This window comes from Semicossyphus pulcher, unplaced genomic scaffold, assembly GCF_022749685.1.
Source record: "Semicossyphus pulcher isolate SPU_LCO1_2020_fin unplaced genomic scaffold, fSemPul1.0.p SCAF_6, whole genome shotgun sequence".
Classification (NCBI taxonomy): Eukaryota; Metazoa; Chordata; class Actinopteri; order Labriformes; family Labridae; genus Semicossyphus; species Semicossyphus pulcher.
This window is the reverse complement of record NW_027211737.1, coordinates 5,817,505-5,842,110: the sequence shown is the minus strand read 5'-3', so window position 1 is coordinate 5,842,110 and position 24,606 is coordinate 5,817,505. Positions and strand designations below refer to the sequence as shown.

At 39.5% G+C, this 24,606-nt stretch overlaps 1 protein-coding gene across 1 annotated transcript in view; it reads left to right on the top strand.

Annotated features, from left to right (window-relative positions):
- The window catches only part of adamts3 (ADAM metallopeptidase with thrombospondin type 1 motif, 3), a 174,456-nt gene that overhangs the window by 135,680 nt on the left and 14,170 nt on the right, over positions 1-24,606 (top strand). The window contains exons 18-20 of the mRNA XM_069683065.1: positions 4,691-4,854; positions 9,161-9,317; positions 11,449-11,581. Coding sequence (XP_069539166.1) covers positions 4,691-4,854; positions 9,161-9,317; positions 11,449-11,581 — 454 coding nt within the window. The remainder of the gene's footprint in view (positions 1-4,690; positions 4,855-9,160; positions 9,318-11,448; positions 11,582-24,606) is intronic.

Sequence of the window (24,606 nt, the reverse complement as noted above, 5' to 3'; positions counted from 1 at the left end):
GACACTGCTGTCCTGGGATCTATGGAGTAAAAGAATGTAATAAGAATAAAGAGAATTAATGGCATAAATATTGAGACGTATTATAACCTTGACAGAAGCCTTTGAAAAAGTAAAGAGCCAGACTGCTTCTTGTAAAGAATTTAATACAATTTCTGTCTGTATACATCAATAACATGCATCTTTAAATGTAGCCCGCATGAACCCTAAAGACAATCTCTCAGTATTATTACTTCTCCTGAATCCATGATTTCTGATTTTGGAATAAACCTACAAAAAATAAGAGAGAGAAGTTTGATTTATGGTCTTCATCTACACAACGATGCTCTCCATTCGGATCGTGTTGCAGTGAATGATTCTTAAAACGTTTTGAAATATTCAAAAAAGTTTTGTTTGTTTGTTTTTTTAGCTAAAAAAAAATGAAAAGAGCAGCATAATTAGCGTTTCAGAGATGTAAAAAAACAAAAAACAAAACAGTAGCTTCTTTAGTTAAACACTGCTAATTTTCCCAACAGAACTTTGTTAATAGCACTTGTTGCTATCGCTAGCAGTTAATGTGTGCTGAAGCTAATAACTAATGAAAGAAGAAAAAATGTGTGAGCAGCCGGGTGAGGCCGCAATCTGGGTTAGGGAGACCATTGTTTGTATAATCCTGTTTAAATTGATCTAAAATGAAAATCATGATAGTTAGAGCGTAACTTACATTACATTTAGGTTCGACTAATTAAGGCAATTTGAAGTATTTAAAGACTACCCAAGAATTATATCAAGAAAAGATAAGATAAGATGAAATAAGATAAGATAAGATAGACTTTATAGAAATTCAGCTCGAAGTAAAGGGCAGGCTAAAACAAGTGATGGATAAGAAAAGGCAAGACATTAAAATACAATAATAATAATTATAATAAATATACACACCATGTACACCTTTCACTTACTGTAGAAGGTTGAATTGTTGTCCAAAAAAATTGCAATTGAAATATTGCATAATAAATAACAATTTCAGCATAATAACAATTCAGTCACTGTAATTCCTTTGCAATAAATACTATTAAAAAACAATAACCATATGAATATAAAAGTACAACTGAAAGACTTAAAAATCTGAATAATTCAGATCAATTATTTGTTTACGACATTTTCTTTTCATGTTTTCCATCCAGAATTATTTTGGATCAATATATTTTCTGTTATAATTCAGTATAATTATAACCTAAATAGTAAAATTGAATGTATTTTTCAGTTCAAGTAAGAATTACAATACTTTTACCACAACATATTTCTAATATAACCTTTTAGTTCAGATTTTACAGATTCCGGGAAAATAAAATGTATTTGAAACGAAAGAAATGACTTCACATTAATCACATTAAACAACAATACCAGTGCAGACAATAGTGGACCGTTTGTACTGCAGCATTTGTATTGAAAGTGGTGCTTTGGAGGACTTTACAGTTTAAACGTATAGAAATCAAGTCTGTTTTATTTATAGGACCCAAACTCGCATAGCACAAATTAGCCTCGGGGGACTCTAACTGTAACTGTGAAATTAGGGAAACTGAAAGCCTCACTTTTCCTGTGTCAGTAAAAATAGAAGCAATAACTTTTATTTAGCATGGGAGTGAAATATGAAGCGAGTCTGCCCCGAGCTGTAGAGACTTTTTATTTCCTGCTCTGGGATTATTATCTGATACAAAATCTGTCAGACAAACCAGTGGTCCACTCTCCAAAGCCAAGCTATACAATAGATATCACCTCAAATTTTTCATATATGCTTAAATCAAATTATGTTTCAGTGTGATTATGGGGTCAACACATTTTTACGAGGTTTTGACCCCTGCTGATTAGGGTGAAACTCCTGCTGCCGTATGATTGGTTATTGCCCCTAATTTGTCTCAGCTCAGTTTCTTGATGAATTATGACAGAAATGAAAAGTTTTCCAGCTCAGTCTGTAATCAGACTCAATCACAGACATTTAGCAGGTAATTCTAGGCTGTAAAGATGTGAAACTAGAGAGACACTGATTTTAATTCCATGTATGATGAGGAGGAAGATTAAAATAAAACAGATTTGTATCATTTTATGCATATGGGCCATTTAGGCAATTTAGAGGAAACAATCAACAATCATCAGACTTAAAGTCTGTCATTTAGTGCTGTTTTAAATCTAAGAATATCCCTCAATAACTTTTTTTTTAGGTTTTCAAAGATAATGTGATAATAAGAATGAGCTCCCCCTCGAATGAACTAACTACTAATGAAAGTATTATTGAAGCCTTAAAGACCAGCTTCATGTTTTAAAACATAGAAAAATTATCTGCTTAAAATAATAAATTGTGTCTGATAAGTTTTTTCTGCTGTTTAATTACCTTGAAAAAATCCTCCAAGGCTTCTCCTCCTTCTACAGCCGAAAACAAAACACTTCTCTGCCGTCGTTTAGCGGCAACTTGTTGTGATAAGTAGTCGTAACGTTAACGTTAGTAGTCAGTTTGCAAACATCACGATGACGGTTACAGCTGGCTCGCACATTGCCGAAGTGGTTGCCATAATGATATGCATAGTGTCAGCCCGTCCATTAACAGGATTGGCTCCTTAGGTTTGTGACATCACAAACCCTGCCACTCTGAAAACGTGTTGTTCAGTCTGTCCTTGGTACACTGCAGTTTAAAAGCAGACAGGCCCAGCCATGTAGACGACTGCTGATGTTGTCCCTGATATGTCTTGTAGCACATGAAGAACACCACATGGAGATGTTTAAAAGGTTAAACACTTGATGTTCAGTCAGTGCAACTTAACTTGGGTTCAGAGTGAACTCCAGTACATCAATCATATACCTCTTATTTTATGTCTTCTAATGTATTAGTATTATGTTAGGATCATGATTTCACTTGTATCAGCGCATTTTTATAGTATCGTTTGTTACCTCTACCTAAGTAAATACTCCAAATAAGGCTCTGAAGTTAGTGATACTTAAAGAATATAAACCCACAGTGCCCGCACTTTCTGTAGCCAGCAGAGACGGAGCGTTCTCCTGTGTTATCACACAGCTAAGGTGCACTGAGCGGTCAGAGTGAATGTTAATGTCTGCTGTAAAAGGAGTATTTGCTCTGTGCTTCAGGAAGGAACTGGACTGTGCCGGATGAAAAAGCCTCCATCATCACAAAGCATCATTCAGAGAGAAAAGTCTGTAACAGGAGATTGCCTTTTTTTGACCCAAACCTGCAGCTCTGAAAGAAAAAAAGAAGCTCTCTGTAGGAAAGAATCAAAAGATGAAAAACATTTAAAACACACATGATAGCAGCATTGAAAAACATTTCATTCAGAGTGAACATCTGGCTTTTGATGACGCAGGTTCCTTCTTGTGCCTGAAGTCACTCTGTCAGTTTTATCATGAGAATTTCTCTGCCGCTGTGGTTTTTGTAAACAGCATCCATCCTTTGTGCCTGTCATTGTCTTTGAAATGACGTGCTGATGGATGACTGTGACGATGTTTCTGACTCGCTTACACTTCAAGGTTTTCTGCTGAATTTCTGTCAATGTGTCACAACTTCAGTGGCAGCTGTGACTAGACATGCTTTTGTATCCAAAATGATCCGTGAGAGAGCAGGTTGGACAGGAAACAGCACTTTTCAGGGACTTAGCTTCATTTGTTAGACGCTTGTTAAAATCCTGTTTTTTGGTGCTCAGGGCCGACACTTTAACCATCTCTTTCATCGCTGATTACACAGTTAGTGGCCGTGATCAAATGCAACTTTTTACTAAACTTTTCTGGTGAGATTCAGAGATAAAAGCAACAGTTGAGCAAACTTGAGGACAGTGTCAGTAGCCCTTTTTACACTGCGGTTCGGCTACAGCGCCGTAACGAAGCTCCGCCTTCATGTGCGTAAAGCCGCCCCGTGTGTTCCAGCGTTGCAGAAGCAAAACGTGTGCCAGGTGTAAACAAACAGCGCGTGCTTCAAATACACACACACACACACACAGCGCTGTTTCGCCCTGTTGGCTCAGCTGTTTACACAGACACAGTTTCGCCTCTTTTACTACCTCTGATGTCCCCTCAGAGGCGGAACGACTTCGCCCCAACATCACGCCTCTGTTCGTCCATCCTGCCTTGAACTGGCGGTGTAAAAGGGGCCAGAGATTAAGAGAGTCTATAAAAACCGCATTGCAAAACGATACCCTGAGATTGCAAACCTGAGTACAGCCCTGCTGACTGGATCAGCTTCATGTTGAGTCATGTTGCTTTTGAATTATCCTGCAGGACATCAAAAACAAACACTGACATTTCCTCTGAAAAGACACAAGTTTCTTTCTATCACTCAGATTAACGATGCGGGTGTAGGTGTCAGACTTGAGCACCAGAAGAGATTATCTCGAGGAGTGACGTGGGGTTGTTTTTGCAACTCATGGATCGCATTTAAATTTCATTATATTCCAGCCTCTTGTTTCAAACTAAGTTTATTATATTAGTAGTTTGGCAGCTTGTTTTGTGTGAGTGAGAGTGATTTCGACATCATAATTAATGTTCAGGCATCATCATTCCAAATGAGTGGCAGGGGTTAGTGAATTTCCATGAATCACCCTGTTGAGAGCACAATTTGAGCTTTGTTTCCTCAGTAAATCATTCAAATGTTGTAATTGATTAAGTAAAGCCGTTTTGACTTTGTCAACTGCTCATAAAAAATGACTGATTACAGCAATCAAGAACCAGGCGACGGGTCATTACATCCTCAACGGAAAAGGAGAGGATGTCAAGTCCAGAAGCTTCATCGACTTGGGCGTGGAGTGGCACTACATCATCGAGGAGGACGTGGAGACGCTGCACACTGACGGACCTCTGCACGACCCCGTGGTGGTTCTGGTAATAAAACGTCATTTCTATCTAAGCTTATATTTCAAATAATCTAAAAGTCTATATTCTTGACAATGAGTGCTGTATTAAGGAAGTGGGTCAGCCATTCAGTTCCTTCTCCCCAGTTCCCGTCCGTGATAATTATCTGCTAGATTTGAATGAATGAACTCATGAATTAACCAATGAAATAGTAATTTACTCCAAACATAGTTTTTTCTATGCTGTTTAATTGAAAAGAAGTAACAGGTGAAGAAAGAACAATTTAACACATTGAAACATTAAATAAAACAATTCCACAGGATTGTGGTTAAAGAACAGATTTAAAGAGTATCTGCATGTTTGAGATCCAAAACCTTTAAGACCAGGCCAGGAATTTTACAAGGTACAGTTTGAGCTGTACAGGAGGTTATCAAACAGCACACACTCAGAATGTTTGGTTAAGCGGGGAAGAAGTAGAAGTCTGGGCATGTCCCCTGTCTCAAAATGAGCTGTAAAATCTTCAGATCAAATCCAAAATGCACAGGCAGTCAGTGAATTGCGAAAGGATTTGCGGTAATATGGTCACATCCCTTGGAGCGTATTAGTAGTCAGAGAGCAGCCATCTGAACTCTCCTGCTGAGGCCTGAATGACTTCCTGAAAGATCCATTAATCAACTCTGGTAGACTTCCAACCATGGAAGTTGGGCTGACAATGAAAGAAAAGACTTGATCTCAACCATGAATAAAAAATGGTTGTACCGCTCAAGTCACTTAAGCATCTAATGAAACGAAGGCTACATCAAGCTTGCAGGCCTTTTGCCTCACATTTATCAACTGACTGCAACAATAAAGAGACATGATGACCTTAATTAAGGACACATGTGTAATAACAGGCCCTTTATGGACATATATATAGCTGTTTTTCAGCCATATAACATATAATACACTTGTGAGCACGTGGTTGCACTCAGGGGAGCTTATATGCAAAGAATGATAAGGGACCTTGTATATGTCCCAGGGGAACGCCACAAAAGATTGAGGTTTCCAAGGAGGTGGGATGTATAGGTATGAATACACCTCATGGTTTAAGTGGTGATTATTTTCATTACAGGCTTAATTGGAAAGGAAATTAGCTTAGCTTAGTTTAGCATGAACATTGGCAGTAAGTTGTCTGAAACTGAGAATTTAAGAATCCCTTAAAATCTTTAATTTTTTTTATTTAATTAATATCCGGCCAAAATTTTAACGTATACCATTTGAGAGAAGAGGAAATATTTCACATAGACCTAAATTAACTACAACATTATGAAATTGAATAGTGAGAAGAGGGTCCAAGCGTAATTTGTGCCAACAATTGATAGATATGAATATCAGATATCGAAGTGTCAATGGTAAATAAAAAAGCTTTAAAATCCATCAATGATGTGGCCTGTGAGAGAACATTTACTATACACAACATGTAGAGTATAGAAATACTCTCTTTCTTTGTCTCATTGTTATTAAACTCATACATTTTTCTCCAGCTAGGGGGATCTATTTGAATTTTCTGAATAAAGCCAGGACTGTTTGGTATTTAATGTCTATTAATGTACCTTATCGCTTTGCTGATTTTGTCCTGAACATGCTTAAGTGGTGTTTTTTAATAAAAAACCTGCTCATCCTGTTTTCTTTTACAGTCATATGCATCACCCACTTTAAATTTTTGTCCTGGAAAATGTAAACAAAGGCAGCGTGCAGTTAATCACTTCGTCTGAAGTCTTTAAAATAACCATATTGAAATAGTCAATCTTGTCACTGATGGTCTGGTTTGCTTTTGTAGGTCATATAGAGTCATCAGAATTAATTTCAGTCTGTTTCATAACCAGCGAAAAACTCCTCACCGGGGCTTTAAAGAGCTTAACACACACACACACACACACACACACACATAAATACACATTGCATTGTTGTTTCCTGCTAATTTCTTCGTTGCATCAGCAGGCTGTTATAAATGTGAGAGGTGACGCCTCTTTTTTATGATAGGGTTACAATTACACGGTCAGACATTTAGTTTCAGACACTCTGAGGGAACATGCAGATCTGACACATTAATTTACAGTTCTTCCGTCAACAGAGCTTTTACGGAAAGAAATCTTATGAGAGGATGTTTGAGAAACACTTGTTATAGCAGGGGGTTCTTGTGCTTCTTTGGTGACTAATTCAGATAATTATTCATATTCAATTTGGCAGCAAGTGAGGAATAAAAAATGGCACAAAGCAGATCTCTCTCAGAAGGTTATTTTCCAATAAACAGATTCAATTTCATAATGTTAAGTGTCGTAGCAATTATGCTTCCCCCCACATATGTCAATCTTCATACAATAGATACAATTAAATCAATACTATTAATTACTACTAATAATTACAGCTGAAGTTGATGATATGGTAATTCTACTGCACACAGAACCACAGAACACAGAGTCAGAGGTGTAGCGCTAGTTACTGGAGCACAGTAAGATGGTTAGATTGTGGCTTGTAATTAAGGTTATCTAACCACTGTTTCTTGGATGGCCAGTTAACAGATATAGGTAAAATAAGATTGACTTTATAACTTGTTTATTATGTCCAAAACGCAGCAGTCAGCCAAACATCTAGCTAATGAGTATTAAGCAATACCTTAGACATATTACAGGCAAATGAACACACATACATGAGTTTTGAGTTATTTAATTTCTTGTGCCGAGAAAATGAGCAAATTAAAATCATCCTTTGTGAGGAAAAGTCGCAGTTCATGAAGAGGTTGTTAGGGCCTGTGTCCACTAACTGCATTTTTCTCGCTAGCAGCGCCCACCACTTCAATTTCAGAGCGTTTCTAGGTTATGAAAGTTGTCTGGCAGCACTTCCGCTTCCCTTGGTAGTGACTGTTAAGTCTGTTTTAAATTGCTCTGTTAGCTTAATATTTGCTTTTATACAAGGACATTTGACAAAGAAAACATAAAAACGATGTGAAGGAATCGTGTCCTGGCGTTAGCAGCAGCTCTACACTTGGAAATTTTACCCTCCTCCGCCATTGTTGTTTTCTGAAGTTGTATGGTAGTTGGTATCTGAAGTCCCGCCCCTTCTTGATTTTGATTGGTCGTTGAGGGAGAAGTGACTTTGACGAGTACAGGAAAAACTTTAACTATTTTCAACTGAGAGTTCTGTGAGCACAGCAACAAGAAACAGCTGACGCAGAGGGTGTTATTGTGCTGAGGACGCTGAGCGCTGCACTGGTGATGTATAGAGAATAGGCGCTGCCAGCGCAAAAACCACCGTCAGTGGACAGAGGCCCTTATTAAGCCTTTTCATCCTTCCATGTTGACCTTAACTGCACTTACACTGGAGAAAAAAATCATTTAATATTCACATCCAAGCTAAAAGGCCGCAGCAACTAACAGTAACTTTGAAGCTGAAATGTTTTCTTGCATGTGGTAAAGTCGTAATTCAGGTGTGATGATGTTTGGATCTTCATTAAAGTACAAATATTGAAATATAATATTTCAAAAATAATCAATACACATATTTTTTTATATAATGATTTACTACGATTAAAAGACACTAACATGGCTGTAACAGCTGAAGCAAAAAAGGTGCATTCCTGACATTTCCAAAATATTCCTTTCCCCCCCTCTACCTCTGAATAATAAAAACATTAACAATGGAATTTCAAAATAAAGGTTTAATTAAAAGGGATAGTAGTCAGCTCAGGGGTTTTTTATACTATTAATTATTGAAAGTGTATTGAAATTAATGATATAGAAAATATAATATATATAATATATCATACAATAAACTGTAATAAAACCTGTAATTAGTATGAGAGTAAGTCTGTCATACATACTTAAAGGCTTCACGTACTGTTTTCTAAGAACCTGGAGTATGTTCACTTCTTCAGCCTGCACCAGCAGTTACATAATTAAAGTCGTCTGTGTGTTTAAATCCCTCAAACCTTAAACCCACACTAACACGTGTTCCAAGTTTCCGTTTCCCTGCAGGGTTATTTCTTCTTGCAGTAGTTTTTATTTGAAATCGAACTCTCTCATCCAGCCTGCTGATCCCTGTCAGATACACCTGATCCAGAGCAAAGAGCCTCTGAATCAGACAGGAACATGTTTGTGTGTTGCTATAATGTGTTCAGTCTTATATTAAATATAAACTCTCCTATATTCGGATAATTATGTGAGTTATGTTCATGGAAAATGTATGGGTTGGTGTTCGGCTCTCCTGGGACACAAATTCGCACTTGAAATATTTCGATTAACAAACATGGCCGAGGGTGATCCTGTGTAATGTGTATTTCTTTGTCTTCCATGTGCAGATTGTACCCAAGGACAATGAAACACGCTCTACTTTAATGTACAAGTACATCATCCATGAAGACTCAGTGCCTGTCAACAACAACAATGTGATCCAGGAGGACACGTACGAGTGGGCTCTGAAGAGCTGGTCTCCGTGTTCCAAGCCTTGTGCCGGAGGTAACGATGAAATATCATCAAATTAGAAAAGAATACAGACTAATAATGACTTTCTACTTATATAAAATGATTAGTTAAATATTGGGCCTGCTGCTTCTGTTATAAGTAGGCAGCCTTTAATTCTATAAAGGGATAACGCAGTATGGAAAATGTATCATTTGGATGTGTATCAAGTATGGACTATGGAAAGATATTTATGTTACCAGACTACTGCCCTTATTCTTTTTACTAAAATATTTACAATTCAGAGTGTTTTCATTGTGTTAGGAGCACGCAGCATAGCCAAAATATTCCCCACTGTGTCGGAGAATGAGCAAGAGCAAGTGTGATATTTTTGAAAGTACAGAACAGCTTCCTCTTTGTCTGTAACAAAGAATACGGCTTGCAAAGAGCTCTGCCGCTAGTGCCGTATAACCGTACCACATCTCTGAAATGCTGCACTCGCCCTTGGTTGCATATTTACAGAGCATTGCAAATAATCCTATTTTAAGCTTGTTGGAGCATTATGTTTATGGAGTTATGTTCTGTCGTTATTAGAAGAAGTTTGCAGAACCTGACCATCTTTTCTGCTTAAAGTGATAATCTCGAAGATGAAAGTCTTTGCATGTGCAGTATTATGGACCGGCTGTCTGTGGCGACTGTCACGGAAAAAATCACAAGCGGCGCCCAGTTAGTGACGCGTTTTCCATCACCCAGCAGTGGTTGGTGGGCGGAGCTAAGCGTCTGCTTGTCTGGTCTCTGCAAGTGTTGCGAGTAAACAGTAATCTACTATGGCTGAACAAACAGAACGGATCGATAACGACAGATACAATTTCAAAAATAAGTGAAAATCCAAAGAAAAAGAAACAAATTCGACACTCAGATGAAGCAAACAGTCTAAACCTTACCGTTTATCGCTAAGGTGGCACCAAAGAGAACGAAACTGAGATCTTTGAGATTACAACCTTAAGAAAACTCCTCCTTTATGGCTCTGTTAAGTTTTGTTCCAATGGACACGGGAAATAAAAAAGGCTGCACAGAGAAAACTTTTTTTCAGCACATTTTCAGTTCCTATATATAAACAAGACTAAAACTTATTATTGGTGGAACAATAATATGATGTTCTTTATTCAGTTTGTACAGGGAAACACATTGAATAAGATAAGATAGAACTTTATTTATCCCAAAGTAAATCCTAGTGTCAGATTGCTCCAAAGTTACAGTACAAAATCAGAGTAATACAATAATAACACCTCAAATATAATGCGTCCGTATCCAGCAGGGCAAATGCAGCTTTCCAGTAGAATTAAATGAGCGGGGAATGTGTATTTTGATGCATTGCTGTTCTCTGTCGGGGACTGAAGACATAATGTACTAAGACAGAGAACAAACATGAAACACCACAGGGCCTCTACATGAAAGATTGTAACATGATCGGTGGCAGCTTTGCTCTGCACGATGAACATGATACATATCTCTATTATAAGCAAATCTCATTGTTCATAGTTGGCTGTACACCCACATAAACTCACTCCAACACTCCTGACACATATAGATACAGATGGGCATATATAGCATGATATTCATCTTACTAATTAGTGCTTCTAAAGACCCCTAATTGGAGCAATCACAGGCAACTGATGCCGTCTATGCTGTGTATTTCATGTTTTTAAACAAAATGTTAAGATTAAAACTTTATTCAAAAGCAAATTGAAACCATCCAATTTTTATTTGAGTATGCACAAAAGTTTTTCAGAGAGTTATAATGAAAGGGTCTTAAGATAAAGAGCCTTTTTTTGTGTGAAACAAGAAGAAAACTGGGGACAGAGAGTTCTCCAAAAAGTTTTTGTGCACAAAAATCTTAAGAAATATAAATGTTTTTCGTGAATTTTTCTTACAAACAAAATAATCCAAAATTGTAAAAACATTTCTAAACACAAGTCAACTAAGTCTAAAATGTCAATTTAACTCACAAGCTGTGTGAAGAATAAAAAAAGAATACCAACAGAAGATTACAAAGAGAAAGCATTCATGCCAGCTGTCGGTATAAGCATTGTGAAAGTGGCTGTGTATTGTTTCCATTGTATTCCCTTGTCTTTTACAAGTTGACTGTGTTTTTTATTTCATACCAACACACTCAATTCTTTCACAGGGTTCCAGTACACAAAGTACGGCTGTCGGAAGAAAGGAGACACAAAGATGATCCACCGAGGATACTGTGACGCCGGCAAGAAGCCCAAACCCATCCGCAGAATGTGTAACCTTCAGGACTGCACGCAGCCTCAGTGAGTACACACACTTCCCTCTCAGGAGGACATACTGGACAGTTTTGAAAGTGTTGATAAGATTCAAACTGGGACTTAGCTGCAGTCTATTAAGATAAAATGTTAAAGTGGATTCTCTTGGCTTGAGTGGAATATGAAGTGGCTTCTTCTTAACTGTAAGGTCTGTGATAAAGGGGACAGCACGGACCTCCCTAAAATCTCTCTGCTTTATCAACATGAACTCCGATTAACTTCGTTTTTGTTTGAACTTTATGTTCTGGCTTTTCAGCCTGGTCCTGCATTTCTTTGCCTTTTACAGGTCCAAGAGTAAAGGCAACACCTAGATGAGGTGGGGCAGTATGGATAATACTGTCTTTCATTGCATATTTCATTTTATTTCAGCACTGATATGCGTCACGATTTAGTAAATGTTCTGCAATATCAATCAAAAAAACAGAAATGGATAATACAACCCGACTGGCAATGTAAACAAAACAGCTGGCAACTCAAAGGACAACAAAATACTGAGGCAAAACCATATAAAGGTCCCAAATGAACATAAAAGATCTGCATCATAGCGTTATAAACCCAGAGCTATAAAAGAGACCCATACATCCATCCATCCATCCATTATCTATTGCACTTGTCTGGTTCAGGGTCGCGGGGGGCTGGAGCCTATCTCAGATGATCGCCAGTCAATCACAGGGCTGATACATAGAGCATGTCTTTGGACTGTGGGAGGAAGCAAGAGTCCCCGGAGGGAACCCACACATGCACGGGAAGAACATGCAAACTCCACACAGAAGGCCCATGACATGCGATCCGGGATTCGAACCAGGATCATTCTAGCTTTGAGGCAACAGCGCTAACTAGAACCCGACCAATTTTTCCGTCAACCGATTTTAACAGCCAATATTTGCACTTATCAGATATATCTGTATCGACTTCTCCAATATAAATTACTTTAAGATAGCAGTGCTGTGTAGAGATGTTTCGGTCCTGAACGATTCGTTCAAAAAGAACGAATCTTTTCAGTGAACGGAATGATCTGTTCACTTTCAAGCATCAAAGTCGTTCCTTTCGTTCACTTGGCTCCCCACTTCTTCTTTTAGGAAACCAGACTGATTGATGTTAGCACGAGCCAATTGCGTTTCAGAGGAGGGCTGTTTGTATCACATCTAATGTATCAAATCACCATCATTGGTTAGGAGAACGACTGAACGTATCATCGTTCATGAACGAGTGACAGTGACTGAATGTATCGCTTGACCGAATGTCTCTCTCTCTCTCTCTCTCTCTCTCTCTCTCTCTCGTTCACTGAACGAAGCGACCTGATTAGGTGCATCTGTACATACAAGTCAATTCACAGACTCAGACTCAGACTCTGATTAAATATATTACATCCTCAGGCCCTGTGAATATATAAGGAGCCTCATTCACCTCCGTTAAACTTTAAAAACAACATATCATAAAAACGGTGATGCAGACTCGCAGCGCTGAGAGGGAGAGAGCATCTGCACAGAGGGAGGGGGGGAGCGGGTCATCGCGAACTGAAGTGATGACGAGATATAAAAGTTTGATCATAAAGCCTGATCATCTACAGCTCTGTGTAAAATATATGTAGTACACAGCGGACTGCAGTCTCTGTTGACAGACAGATCTGAACACAGGTCCACGTTATTAAACGTCTGTGTTCTCCCCGCGCTGCGTTATAAACTATGATGAACTGATCGCACAATGAAGTTGTAGTCTTCGTATTTTATTTTATGTATTGTGTTTTGTACAGATATGGACGTATGTGTCTGAAATAAAGAAATAAAGTAAAGTACAATACTAGAAACGATATTACAACAGCTCAAAAATAAACTGACACAACAGCAAGATGAGATAACACATGAATGTTTATTTTTATATAAATATAATATTTTCTTTTTAATATAGTTGGGCCAAGTAACTGTTATTTTGTGATGATTGAACAAGAAGACCAGTAATGCAATGGGAGCCGTATTGTTCGTGAACGAGTTAGAGTGAGTTACGGGTAAACCGGAAATGTCACTGAACGACCTGGTGAACGAATGTAATGAACGAATCGTTCAGCTGAACGAGATCCGAAGATCTGGGTCACTGAAGTGAACGAGAGTTGACATCTCTAGTGCTGTGTGAAAAGCCATTACACCTCCTGATAAGCAAAGGGTGCAATTTTCATTTCAAAAGCATGAGATCTGATCTCTTAGTCTTTAATACAAAATACAGCTGAAATCAAGAAGTGTAACAGCCACCTCACTCATGGTTACAACTATAAACCAGCACAAAAATGACAATTACCAACATGTGCAGAACATATGTTGTAAACAAACATCAAAAACACTAACAAAATATTTTTTTGCATTTTGGAACATAAATAGCAAACTTAACAACTTAAACTACTCAGTCAGCACTAGGCGGCAGGCATGATGGGAAATGAGGACGTCCCTATCACTGAAAGAGTGCGCGTCACAGCTGAGCATAGCAGCACACACAGCGAAGGGAAGCATTAGGAAGCATTATCTTTCCCATACAGAACGAAACATTGTGAACAACAAACTCATGTTAAAATCACAGTAATCAGCCAAAGAAAGCTGTTTCTACCCTCTGCGCATCTAAACTGCGCAGACGAGATTCCGTGTGCACAGTCTGGCTCTCAGTTAGTTTTAAGTTTGATGGTGACGAAGGCACAGGAGCTTTAAGCTTTATTGTCTGCTAGTTTCACAGCGGTTACGCTCTAAACAACAAGCTTACACGTCTACACCTCCGTACAACTCCGCAGGAAGATACAGGGTTTTGTTTTAATAAGCCATCGTCGCGCTGCTGCCAGGTGTGTCCGTCTGTCTACTCCGCCCTCAGCACACCTGTAGATCCTTACAGCAGTCAGACACGCGCTCGCGGACGTTTTGTGAAGTCCCTTTCACGTCTCATAAAAATGTTAAAGATACGATGTTACGGTGCTACAGACAGACAGAGAGCAGAGACAGCCATGTCACCATGATGCTACGTGTTGATTGAGTTCCGACCTGCGGACTGTTGGCTGAGCTCAGACCGCTGCCCCGCGATAGAGAGTCCATAGATTGTCCAAAATGCCCCAAACAGAGCAGAATAATAAGAATAGAAACACAGACGAAGGGCAGATCCTCTGCAGATACAGACACCAGCTCACACTTCTCCTGGATTATGATGTTGATTAGTAGGGAATATTTAATATAGAAAATCATGCTCATTAAGCCTTTTATTACTATTATAAACAGTATCAGTCTGTGAGCTGGTCTATGTTTAGTGACTTTTATATTCAGCAGCACTGTGTGAAGGTGGGAAAAACAAGAAAATCATTTTTGTTCCTACTTTTGTGTGTTTTTCTGTTATACTCACTTCTGTTTAATTTGATATTTTATTTTAGTGCTATTTAAGCTGCTACAGAAACACTATTTTATTTTAATTTTGTGTGTCATGCAAATATGACAATAACTTTTCGATTTGGAATTTTAATATTTTAATTTCAGATACATTTAGAACATATGTGAAAATATCGGCCGATATATCGATATCGGAATTTCTTTACTCCCAAATATCGGCCCCAAAAATCCAATATCTGTCAGGCTCTAGCGCTAACCACTGCACAAATTCTCCAAACAATTATTTGCCAAATTGTTGCAACTGTTGCAAGTTCAAATAAATGATAATCATAAATCCTGATCACATTATGTAACTGTTACAACAATCAGATGACAGATGCACATAACAACTCCAAACCATCCTGTAACATTTTGTGACAATCTGCAAACAGCTGGTGCAACAGTAGAATCATAACTAAATAAGTTATCATTACTCTAATTCAGTTTTGCATTTTCACACAATCAGTGCATGAAGGAAGCCTTAACATTGCCCAATTGATCCCCATAAGAAACCAGTCGTACACACAGTAGATGCAGTTAAAGGTTTTCCTGACGTGGGGCTTGTGAGCGAGAGTAAAAATAGAATGATCAGAAGCAGCAGAGGCCAAGATGACCCGACCCTGTTCACCCTGTTCACACATTCGTTCTCGCAGCAGCAGTTCTCTGGTGTGAAGCAGGTCAGTTACACAATCAGCACTAATTGGACATCATTTTCTTGTATCTAGAGCACAAAGAACATAGTTTGTTTCCAGGTCCCATGATATCACATTGAAAAGGAAGCTGTTGACAGCGATGACATTAGTTTGAAGTATTTATTCATAGTTCGAGTTGGAGCTGATGGCTTGTGACAGCAGTGCTTGTCCAGAGAGAGAGCAGAGTGATTGATTGTCTCAGGGCTTCGGATTGTGTGTGCCGGAGGACATTTGCATAAAGTTCAACCTTTCACACCTTTATCATTTTTTATTTTTTGGAGCTTTTATGCCTTTGCTGAGAGCGAGAGAGGACAGTGGACTGTGTCTCAAACAGGGGAAGAGAGAGTGGGGATGACACGCAGCAAAGGGCCGAATCCGGGGCCACAACATTGCGGAAGGTCTGTATATGGGACGCTGCGCTAAACTGGCGCCCCACACAGTGCCATCTTCTAAATCAGCCTTCTAGTTTGTATCACAGACTTTTAGTTATTGATCCAATATAATTCATGTGTTGTTATCCAGGTGTCAGTTTATCCTGATAACATCATAGGGGTTGCTTAAATATTAGAATGCTCCTCCAGAGACACAGAAGACTTTTCAATAAGGATGAGTAAACTGAGCATTGAGTGTAAAAGTCTTGATGTTGCTAATAATGAAAGCTGCTGTTTTATCCCCGAAGAGCTGCTCACCCTCAAAATGTTTCATTAGTTTGGATTTAAGTTGAAACCTTCAGCGTCCCAGGATAAGTTAAACTCTGCTTCAGGGGATTTTCAGCCCCCATAAAACTTGATTCTCATTAGGTTGTGACTACTTGTTTTTTTTCAGGTTTAAACTGGATAAAATAGGAAATAAAATATAAACAAACAAACAAAGTAAAGCTGTGTTGTACAGAATGCATAAAACCAGGTCATTTCAAACCTAAAACATATAAATGACGACAGAGCATCCTTCTCTTAGTCCAGTGATCCACTGCACACTGCATGTTGATTATATGCTTCATTGCCAGTTCTGTTTAAGGTTCAAAGAGGGAAACTGTTAGCACAGGGTGTGTCAAAATGTATATTTAGATGAGTTAATCCAGATCTAATTAAAGTAAGCAGAGCAATCACTTTTTAATTAGGTATAAGATCATCGATACATCTTTAATGAATTACACACAATGACCTATGATTAAGGGATCATGTACAGAGAGCAGGATGCTATCGCAGAATGGAACCCTGACAGGGTGAGCAGGGTCTTGTCTCACCCTAAAGGGACTCCTCTGCCTAAACATTCTGCTCACTTTACATTATCCCGCTTAATACACGGCTACCTGCTTATGAAATCAGTAATATTGATTTGGAAATTATAATATTAATTTAAAAATGATTATATTTCCATTTTTTGTTTAAAAATAGTCAATTACACTCACAGTGAGAGCTGCATCGATAGCAACGGTTAACTCTGTAGCCTTTTTAAAATAGCTAAGCTACCTGGAAACATTTTCTCTGTTGGTGAAGTAAGACACGGTGAACGGGACCGCAGGAAGCCGCGCAGCACGTGATGGAGGTTTTCTGTCTCGTCACTGTCAGAGTCTGTCAACATTTTCTTTTCCATTCACCATCTTTAAACTGTGTTGGCTGCAACATAAGTTTTCAGCGTGAGACTTCTGTTTACACTAAAAGGATCTTACTCTTTAAAAAAAGGACAATCTTTAGGGATCATTTCCTGGAGTAACAATCTGAGCCTGTCAGTGGCAAAAACAACTTTTAGTGGGCGTACTTTGATCGGGCGCAGTTGCCCCTGGGGATTATGTTGCAGCCATTGCGGCCGGATCACGGCTACAGCAGAGGATATCTACTGGACCGATTCCAAAAGTTTTTCAGAGTCATTTTGACATCCAAATTTGTAAAAATAGGGCCCAGGTTTAAAAATACCAAACTTCTCCTTTAATGTTTACTTCATGTGCTGTCTTCAGTTTTGTAGATCTCTCTGTCGTAGCCTTCAGTTTTTACATCGTTTAACCTTTAATGCTGTTTTTGTCTTTTTCCCCTCTGTAAACAAGCCAACATCAAATTTACCGGACTTCTTTCGGCTGATGAATATGATTACAGTTAGTCCTCCGGATTGTGTGATTAGAGCAACATCCCTAGCAACGGTCTGTTCTTCATAGCAACGGTCTGTTATCAAGGAATAGCAGACCTCGGAATGCTGTAATTAACCAATCAGAATCAAGTATTTAACACAGCTGTGAAAGATCAAAGGTTCGGTTTTAACATAGTTTCATAATAATAGTACATGTTAGCTAGTTTAAGGATTAACTCACAAATATAGGTCAAAAAATACATTTCAAAAACTTTAAAATTTGCACTAATTAGAAATTAATTGAAATAATATATACATTATAATAATAGATTTATTCTTTTATATACTTTTTTGTTTACTGAATATAGTCGTGCTTCTGCGTTAGTGCTGCATGGTTTCACCTTTACTTTAAACATAGAGCTGACAAAAAAAAGCTTTACATCTTCCCAAAGATAACAGCATCTTTCCCCTCCGCTGTGCTGCAGCAGCTTTTATCTGAAGCTGTACCATCTTTTTGTGTTTGTCTTTACGCGTCATTTAGTTCAGAGATAGCTCAAACCTTCAGAGACGGAGCCAAAGTCAATAAATCTCTACAAGGCTCATACAGGAGTGATTCTACGCTGTGTAGCCTTAAATCTTTTGAACCACATCGAGGTCTACTTTTTATCGATACATCTCTTCAGCGTGATTCGTTCGGAGAGTAATGAGTTGTGTCGCGAATGATCCATCGTGGCAGCCGGATATAACTTCTTACAAATCATTTAAAAACATTGACAGCTGGGTGATAGACGAGACAAGGTCCCCTCAGGGTGGAAAATACTTTTAAGCTTTAACTTTTGCAGGAGTGTGAGAGTAGTAGAGAAAGAAGAGGGAGCTAATTTGTCGGTTGCACTCTAGTCTAAATGCAGGGGCATGACAGAAAAGGCCTGCAGGTTAGAGAGATGGGATGAAGGAGAAGGATGTATAAGCTGTTTAGTATTGGAGGCGAAAAAACAGCAACATGAGAGAGAAATGCAGCCAGAACCATCCATCCGAATCTCCCAGCTAAATGATGAAGCTTCTTTAAGCCAACTTCAATACTGAGAGGTGATGCAACAAGCTGCAGACCTCACAGTGAGCCGGTGTTTACCCTCCGCCTGTTCAGCTTTAGACTAAAGGGAACAAGAGGCGAGAGATCTAAGGCTGCTGTCATCAGAGGCTGGATGAAACACAGACTGTCTGCTGTTTAGAAAACTGTTTGTACGTCTATCTCATGTCCTGATAAATGTCTACTAAAGCAAATATCTCAGGGGTTTATAGAGATACTGTTGGAAAAGTTTTGTATGAAAACAACCATCCCTCATGCCTCCTAATGGACTTAAACTTTTTCATAAGTGGTTCTCCTGAGACTCTCTTGCAGCTCTCTTTAGCGATGCTAGCAGCTTCCTCTCGGGGATGAAACACTGGCCGGTTGATGTGCCACTTTGACCCAGAGTCAAATATCCCGGAGACTGTGAGTTGGATGCACAGACGTGTGTGGTCTCCAGAGGATAAAGTAGGCAATCTGATGATACCCTGACTTTCTTTCCGTGCCGCGAGCTAGTCAAACTTTTTACTCTACAGTGAAATATCTCAAATATCTACTGCATGGATTGGCACAGAATTTGGTTGAGACGTTAATGATAGTCAAGATGTTTTTCCTGCGTTGCAGCCAGCGTTGGTTTAAATGTCCCATATATAGGCCTTGGATTTTGTTGCAGACATTCACGTCCACCTCAGAATTCATGTTAAAACTTTGATGATCCCTTAAGCCGCAGATAAACTTGCTTTTAACTACGCGTTCACGTGCGCATGACAGCTGCCCATGCGTGCCTTTCATCAGTTTGGAGCGTCGGCTGTGCACGTCCTCAAAAACTTAACGCTACCTGTACGTGAGATGCAGTATGCATGACGGGTAGGGGCAGTGTAGAGGCAGAGGGGATGTGACAGGGTCAACACAGCAGCAGGGACAACAATGGCACAACATTTTGAAGAAGAGGTGAAAAATCCACATCTGTACGATGTGTCATTGCCACTGCACAGCGAAAAACATGCCTGTCAAAACAGCTGGAGACAGATAAGTTCCATTTTAGAAGTCGACGTGGAAATCTGCAAAACTAAATGGAAACAAGTCCGGGGCCGTTACGTCCGTGCACGGAGGAACATGTTGGAGAGACGGAGTGGGGACAGTGCTGACGTTGCTGTTTCTGACGCGACCTCAGAATTAACATAAAAGTAACCTCCTCGAGTGTTGCCATGTCTGTCATTTACATCACACTAATTTGGTAGTTGCATACGGCCTCAGGTCTCAGGTGTGCCCCCTAATTACAAATGCTAACATGCTAATACTTTAAAGCTAAGATGGTGAAATAGTTGTGGTTTCATCAGTTAAACATCAGCAAGTTGAAGTTGTTATTTTAAGCGTGTTAGCATGCTAATGTTAGCTTTTTGATCACATCTGTCTAGCTCACAGCGTTACAAAGGCTCTAGCATGGCTGTAGACTATTAAAACATCATGCATGAAAACACCAGCTCCAATCTTTTGCCTTGACACCAATTACACTTCGACGTGCATCATCATGACTGAGTTCATCAGCGCATGCAAGTGTCCAATTTCCCAGCATTGACACACACATCTTTTCACATTAGTTCCACAGATCTACATACACTTACTGCTTATCTATCCTCCCTCACACAGATAAAGAAACACTCCTGGTTTGTGGAGTTCTGTGTTGTCGATCCACAGAGAAATACTTTAGAGAGCACTTTAAACAGTCGTTGATATGTCAGCCATCCAGGGAAGAATGAAAGATTGCGTACATTGGCAAGTTTGAAAGGTTTGACTTGTTAATGGTCATATTTTTATCATCTGTGACTGCAATCCTTCATTGGTAGTTGTGGTTTCTGTCCTGTTTGTGCAGTTGTTAATTAGTGGTTTGGTTTCCATTCCATTTGTTGGGTAATCAGCCATTGGCAAAGCGGTAGTTGTCGTGTTCTTTTCTGTTTTTATTCAAATGAAATGAAGCCTTTAGAGGTTTTGCAGCCTGATGGGGGGTATGTGCTCTCTTAGAACTTTATCGTTTTCTTCTGCTTTTCCTTTGACTGACTTTGTAATTTGGTGCCTAACTTGGTCAGTGTGAGGAGACGGACCTTTGAACACTAAGGCACATTCCCTCAATAGCTGGCCTGATTTTGTTCCCCCCCATCATTTCTCAGCTCCCTTCCTCGCTTCATGACTCGCCTTGTCTCTCTTTCCTTTGGTTCAGGAAAGGGCTGAGATTTCAGGCAAACATAAGAAGACTCGGTCAGAGGAGATAAGAAATGTCAAGGAGGAAATATAGGACGGTATGCCTGCTGAAGATAAGAGTACAGCCCTGATGATATAGAGCAGTGTATAATTTTAAGCGTACATTCGTCTTAAGTGTCGTCCAAGGAACTGTTCGCAGAAATTAGGCAGCGAGGAAGAGTCAAAGATTTATTTGCTGAGACAAACCACAAATGTGTTCACCCTGTGAGTAGAAGTGTTTCAACTAGTAAGCATTCCTTTAAAAACTCTTGTGCAAACATGACTCAAACCGGGAAGGACAAGCTAACCGGCGGTTAGCATGCTAATGCAAAGGTAACTGTGATGCTGTCGTTGTTAGCTCGGCGGGGTGGGCGTGTTCTCGCACGAGAGAGTGAGAGTGAGCTTCTGGTGACGAAGAGCCCAGGAGGAGGGGCCCAGCTTGAATGTGTTCTTGACAAAATGCAAGGAAAAATCCTACTTATTATTTAATCAGCAGTTTTTTGTTTTTCAGCTTGGGCAGTTAGGTGGAAATATTTAACATGTAGTCATCTGTTTGTTTTAGCTATTCTATCCATCTCTAAGTTTATGGAGGTCCATGGCATAATACGTGCATGATGTTAAACTGACTGCAAACAAAGCTTTGAAGGTTTTTGACAGAGGTGGGAGTGACACATGTGCGAGTCTTACACTTCAAGTCAGAAGTCCTAAGTCACTGTGAATCAAGCAAGTCAAGTTGAGTCATTACTCAGCTCGAGCAAGTCACAAGTCAGGTCATATGAAATTCTGATTATCTACCCGTCTACCCAGGCTGCAAAACCCTCTTAAGTTTTCATTTAAAAGGCAGTTGTCATGAAAAGTTAAGTTTAGTGCATACCCTGCAAACTGCTGTTCTTTTCTTTATATAGTCATCCATTACATCCTCCTGAAATGATTTTTGGCGTGGTGCCCTCCATGTTTGCCTCTGGCGTTGCCTCTGCTGCGCACACTGCACTAAAAATAATGTCTCAAAATGTAACTTTAAAAATGCAAATATTTAATTGAAAAAAGGTCATAAGAGGTCATAAAAAGTCCTTACGAGTCATCTGTCTCAAGTCTAAGTCAAATCTCAAGTCATTAATGCCAAGTCAAAGTCAAGTCGAGCCTTTTATCAATCTTAGTCCAGCAAGTCTTAAGTCCTCAAATTTGTGACTCTAGTCTGACTCAAGTCAAGTCATGTGACCCGAGTCCCTCCCCTCTGCTTTTTGAAAGTGGTTACGTTAAGTTTTGCTGTAAACAAGATGATTTAGATGATCAGGAAAAACGTCTTATAAATGAAAGTGAATGTCTGAGTGCTTGTGTTTTTCTCCCGGTGAGATTTTCACCAAACCTTGATTGATGACATGTGATGTTCCCTCATCTCTCTAGCCATTCAGTTTGGGTTAAATGTGCTGTTATCGCTTATATTTCTTTATATTTGTAGCACTCAAAATAACAATTACAGCTTCCTCTTTACAACAGAGATATTGGATTCCTCTGAGATACATGCGTACTGACCACAGTGTTTAATGGCCACTTGTAGAAGATGTGAAAACATTTAGTTCCAGTGTCTAAGATTCCAAAACCTCCACTAATAAATCCATGTCTGTATGAATATATAAAAGTATCCGTTTAGAAATTATCTGTATTCTTGTATTCATCGAACTAAATCGAGACGAGAAGTCTTTTTGTATTCTTCCAAATATTCAAAGAATTCAAAGAACTGTCTTTTTCCCTGTCTGCCAGTGTACGTTTACTCAGTGGTGACATGAATGAAAAGAAAATGAAGTGCTTCAATCAAAAGCATTACAGCTCTGCACCGAGGAGCCTTTTGACTTTAAATGTGGAGGAAGCGTCAGCAGAACTGCTGCCTCCGTCTTTATTTCAGTCGCGTCCAAGCCTGTGTGAGAAGTTTTTAAAGCGTGCGTCTGCATTCAGAGCGTCAGGCTTTGTGTTCAGCAAACATCTCAGCGCCGCATGCCAATTCTCTGTCAGTGTTCAATGTTCTATCCAAAATCAATGAATAGTCTGTTCAAAGCTTTTCACGCCCGCACCTGAATTCCATACCTGATTCTCTGCCGGTCTTCAAAGAAATCTACAACGCATGAATTTCCATTGTGCCTGCCTCTTTTCCTGCTTTCATAAGGCCCGTGTTATTTATCGTCTCAGCAGTTTGCATGTGATGGCAAGTCCATGAATCATTTATCTCTCATTTATAACAGTTTGTCTTTTAATGAAAAACCCACAAAAACATCAAATTAGACGCAACAAAAGGAAAGCAGAATATCAAACATGTAGACATGGAGTCTAAGAGCAAATGGTGTATCTTCAATTAACTTCACCTCAACACTTGAATGTTTTTTCTCCTGTCGGCTCAGTCAAATAATTTCAAAAAGCAGTTGGTGGAGGAGCCAGATAATCAGGAAATCACAGGTAGCTGCATGCGGGCGGTTTGACCCAGTTCGTCCGAAAACCAGACAATTAGAGGTCTGGTGTGTTGTAGTGTGGCAGTTTACAGAGTCAGACCTCGATCACACAGTCTGCTGACTTGATAGAAGCCTGCTAGTGAGACTATAAAGTTTGTGATATGATGAGGCTTTTGTCTCACTTTAACCTGACGCTGTTCTTAGAAATCTGAAAGAAGTAGACTGATGTAAACTGATTTTACGACCTGCCTGATGACATTGTTCACTAAAGCTGCAAAGATTTATTGATTAATCTGTCAGGCAAAAATGTCGAATTCTGTGACTGATGATGAATGAGACGCGCTTCTCTCTGCTTTATCTTTGCATACTTAAGGGGGGATTTACTCAAGGATTGTGCAGCTTTTACGCCCACAAGACCTGTGCAAATGACACAAAAAGACTCCAAGCACACGCAGAGGGTTGAATGCACCCCAAAGTGCGCTGCAGAGCAAACAGCGTCTCTGTGCTCCGGTGCTGTTTGCACATATTTAAATGAGTCATTCTGCAGACATTCGGGGCAAATTTGGCTGCTTTCAATGCAAATGAGTGTCGTGGCAAAAAGCATCTAGTTCACAAACAGCAGCGCTAACAGCACCGCGCAGAGAGTTGATGGTAACTGCGGCGCGGTGTTATAAGGGCTGTCACACGCTGGGTTTCCAGTGATCGACAATTCCCCCTTTTGTGTGATCAAAAAATGCGTTTGTCAGTAAAAACAATCTGTTAATAATATTTTGTCGTTATTATTATAATCGGGAGACCAACCAGTCCGGGGCTATGCAAGGCTCAACCCCGGCACACCGCCACACTTTGGAGCCATTAGGCAGGACGAGGATTATAAAAGGACGAGCTGCTGTTGCACGCTCGTTTAAAAAAATGAAGCTGCGTTACAGTGAAACTAGTAAACACTGCCCCCTCCTCTCCCTGCTCATCGTCGATCTGTGGATGGATTTGAGGTCCGTCAGTGTGCGCTCATCTAATGGCGCAGCACGGCGCAGCAGAGAGTGGAGATGCAGACAGCTCCTGTTCACAGACACAAAACGAGAGCAAACTGCACGGAGCTGCGAAACGCTATGGGCGTGTT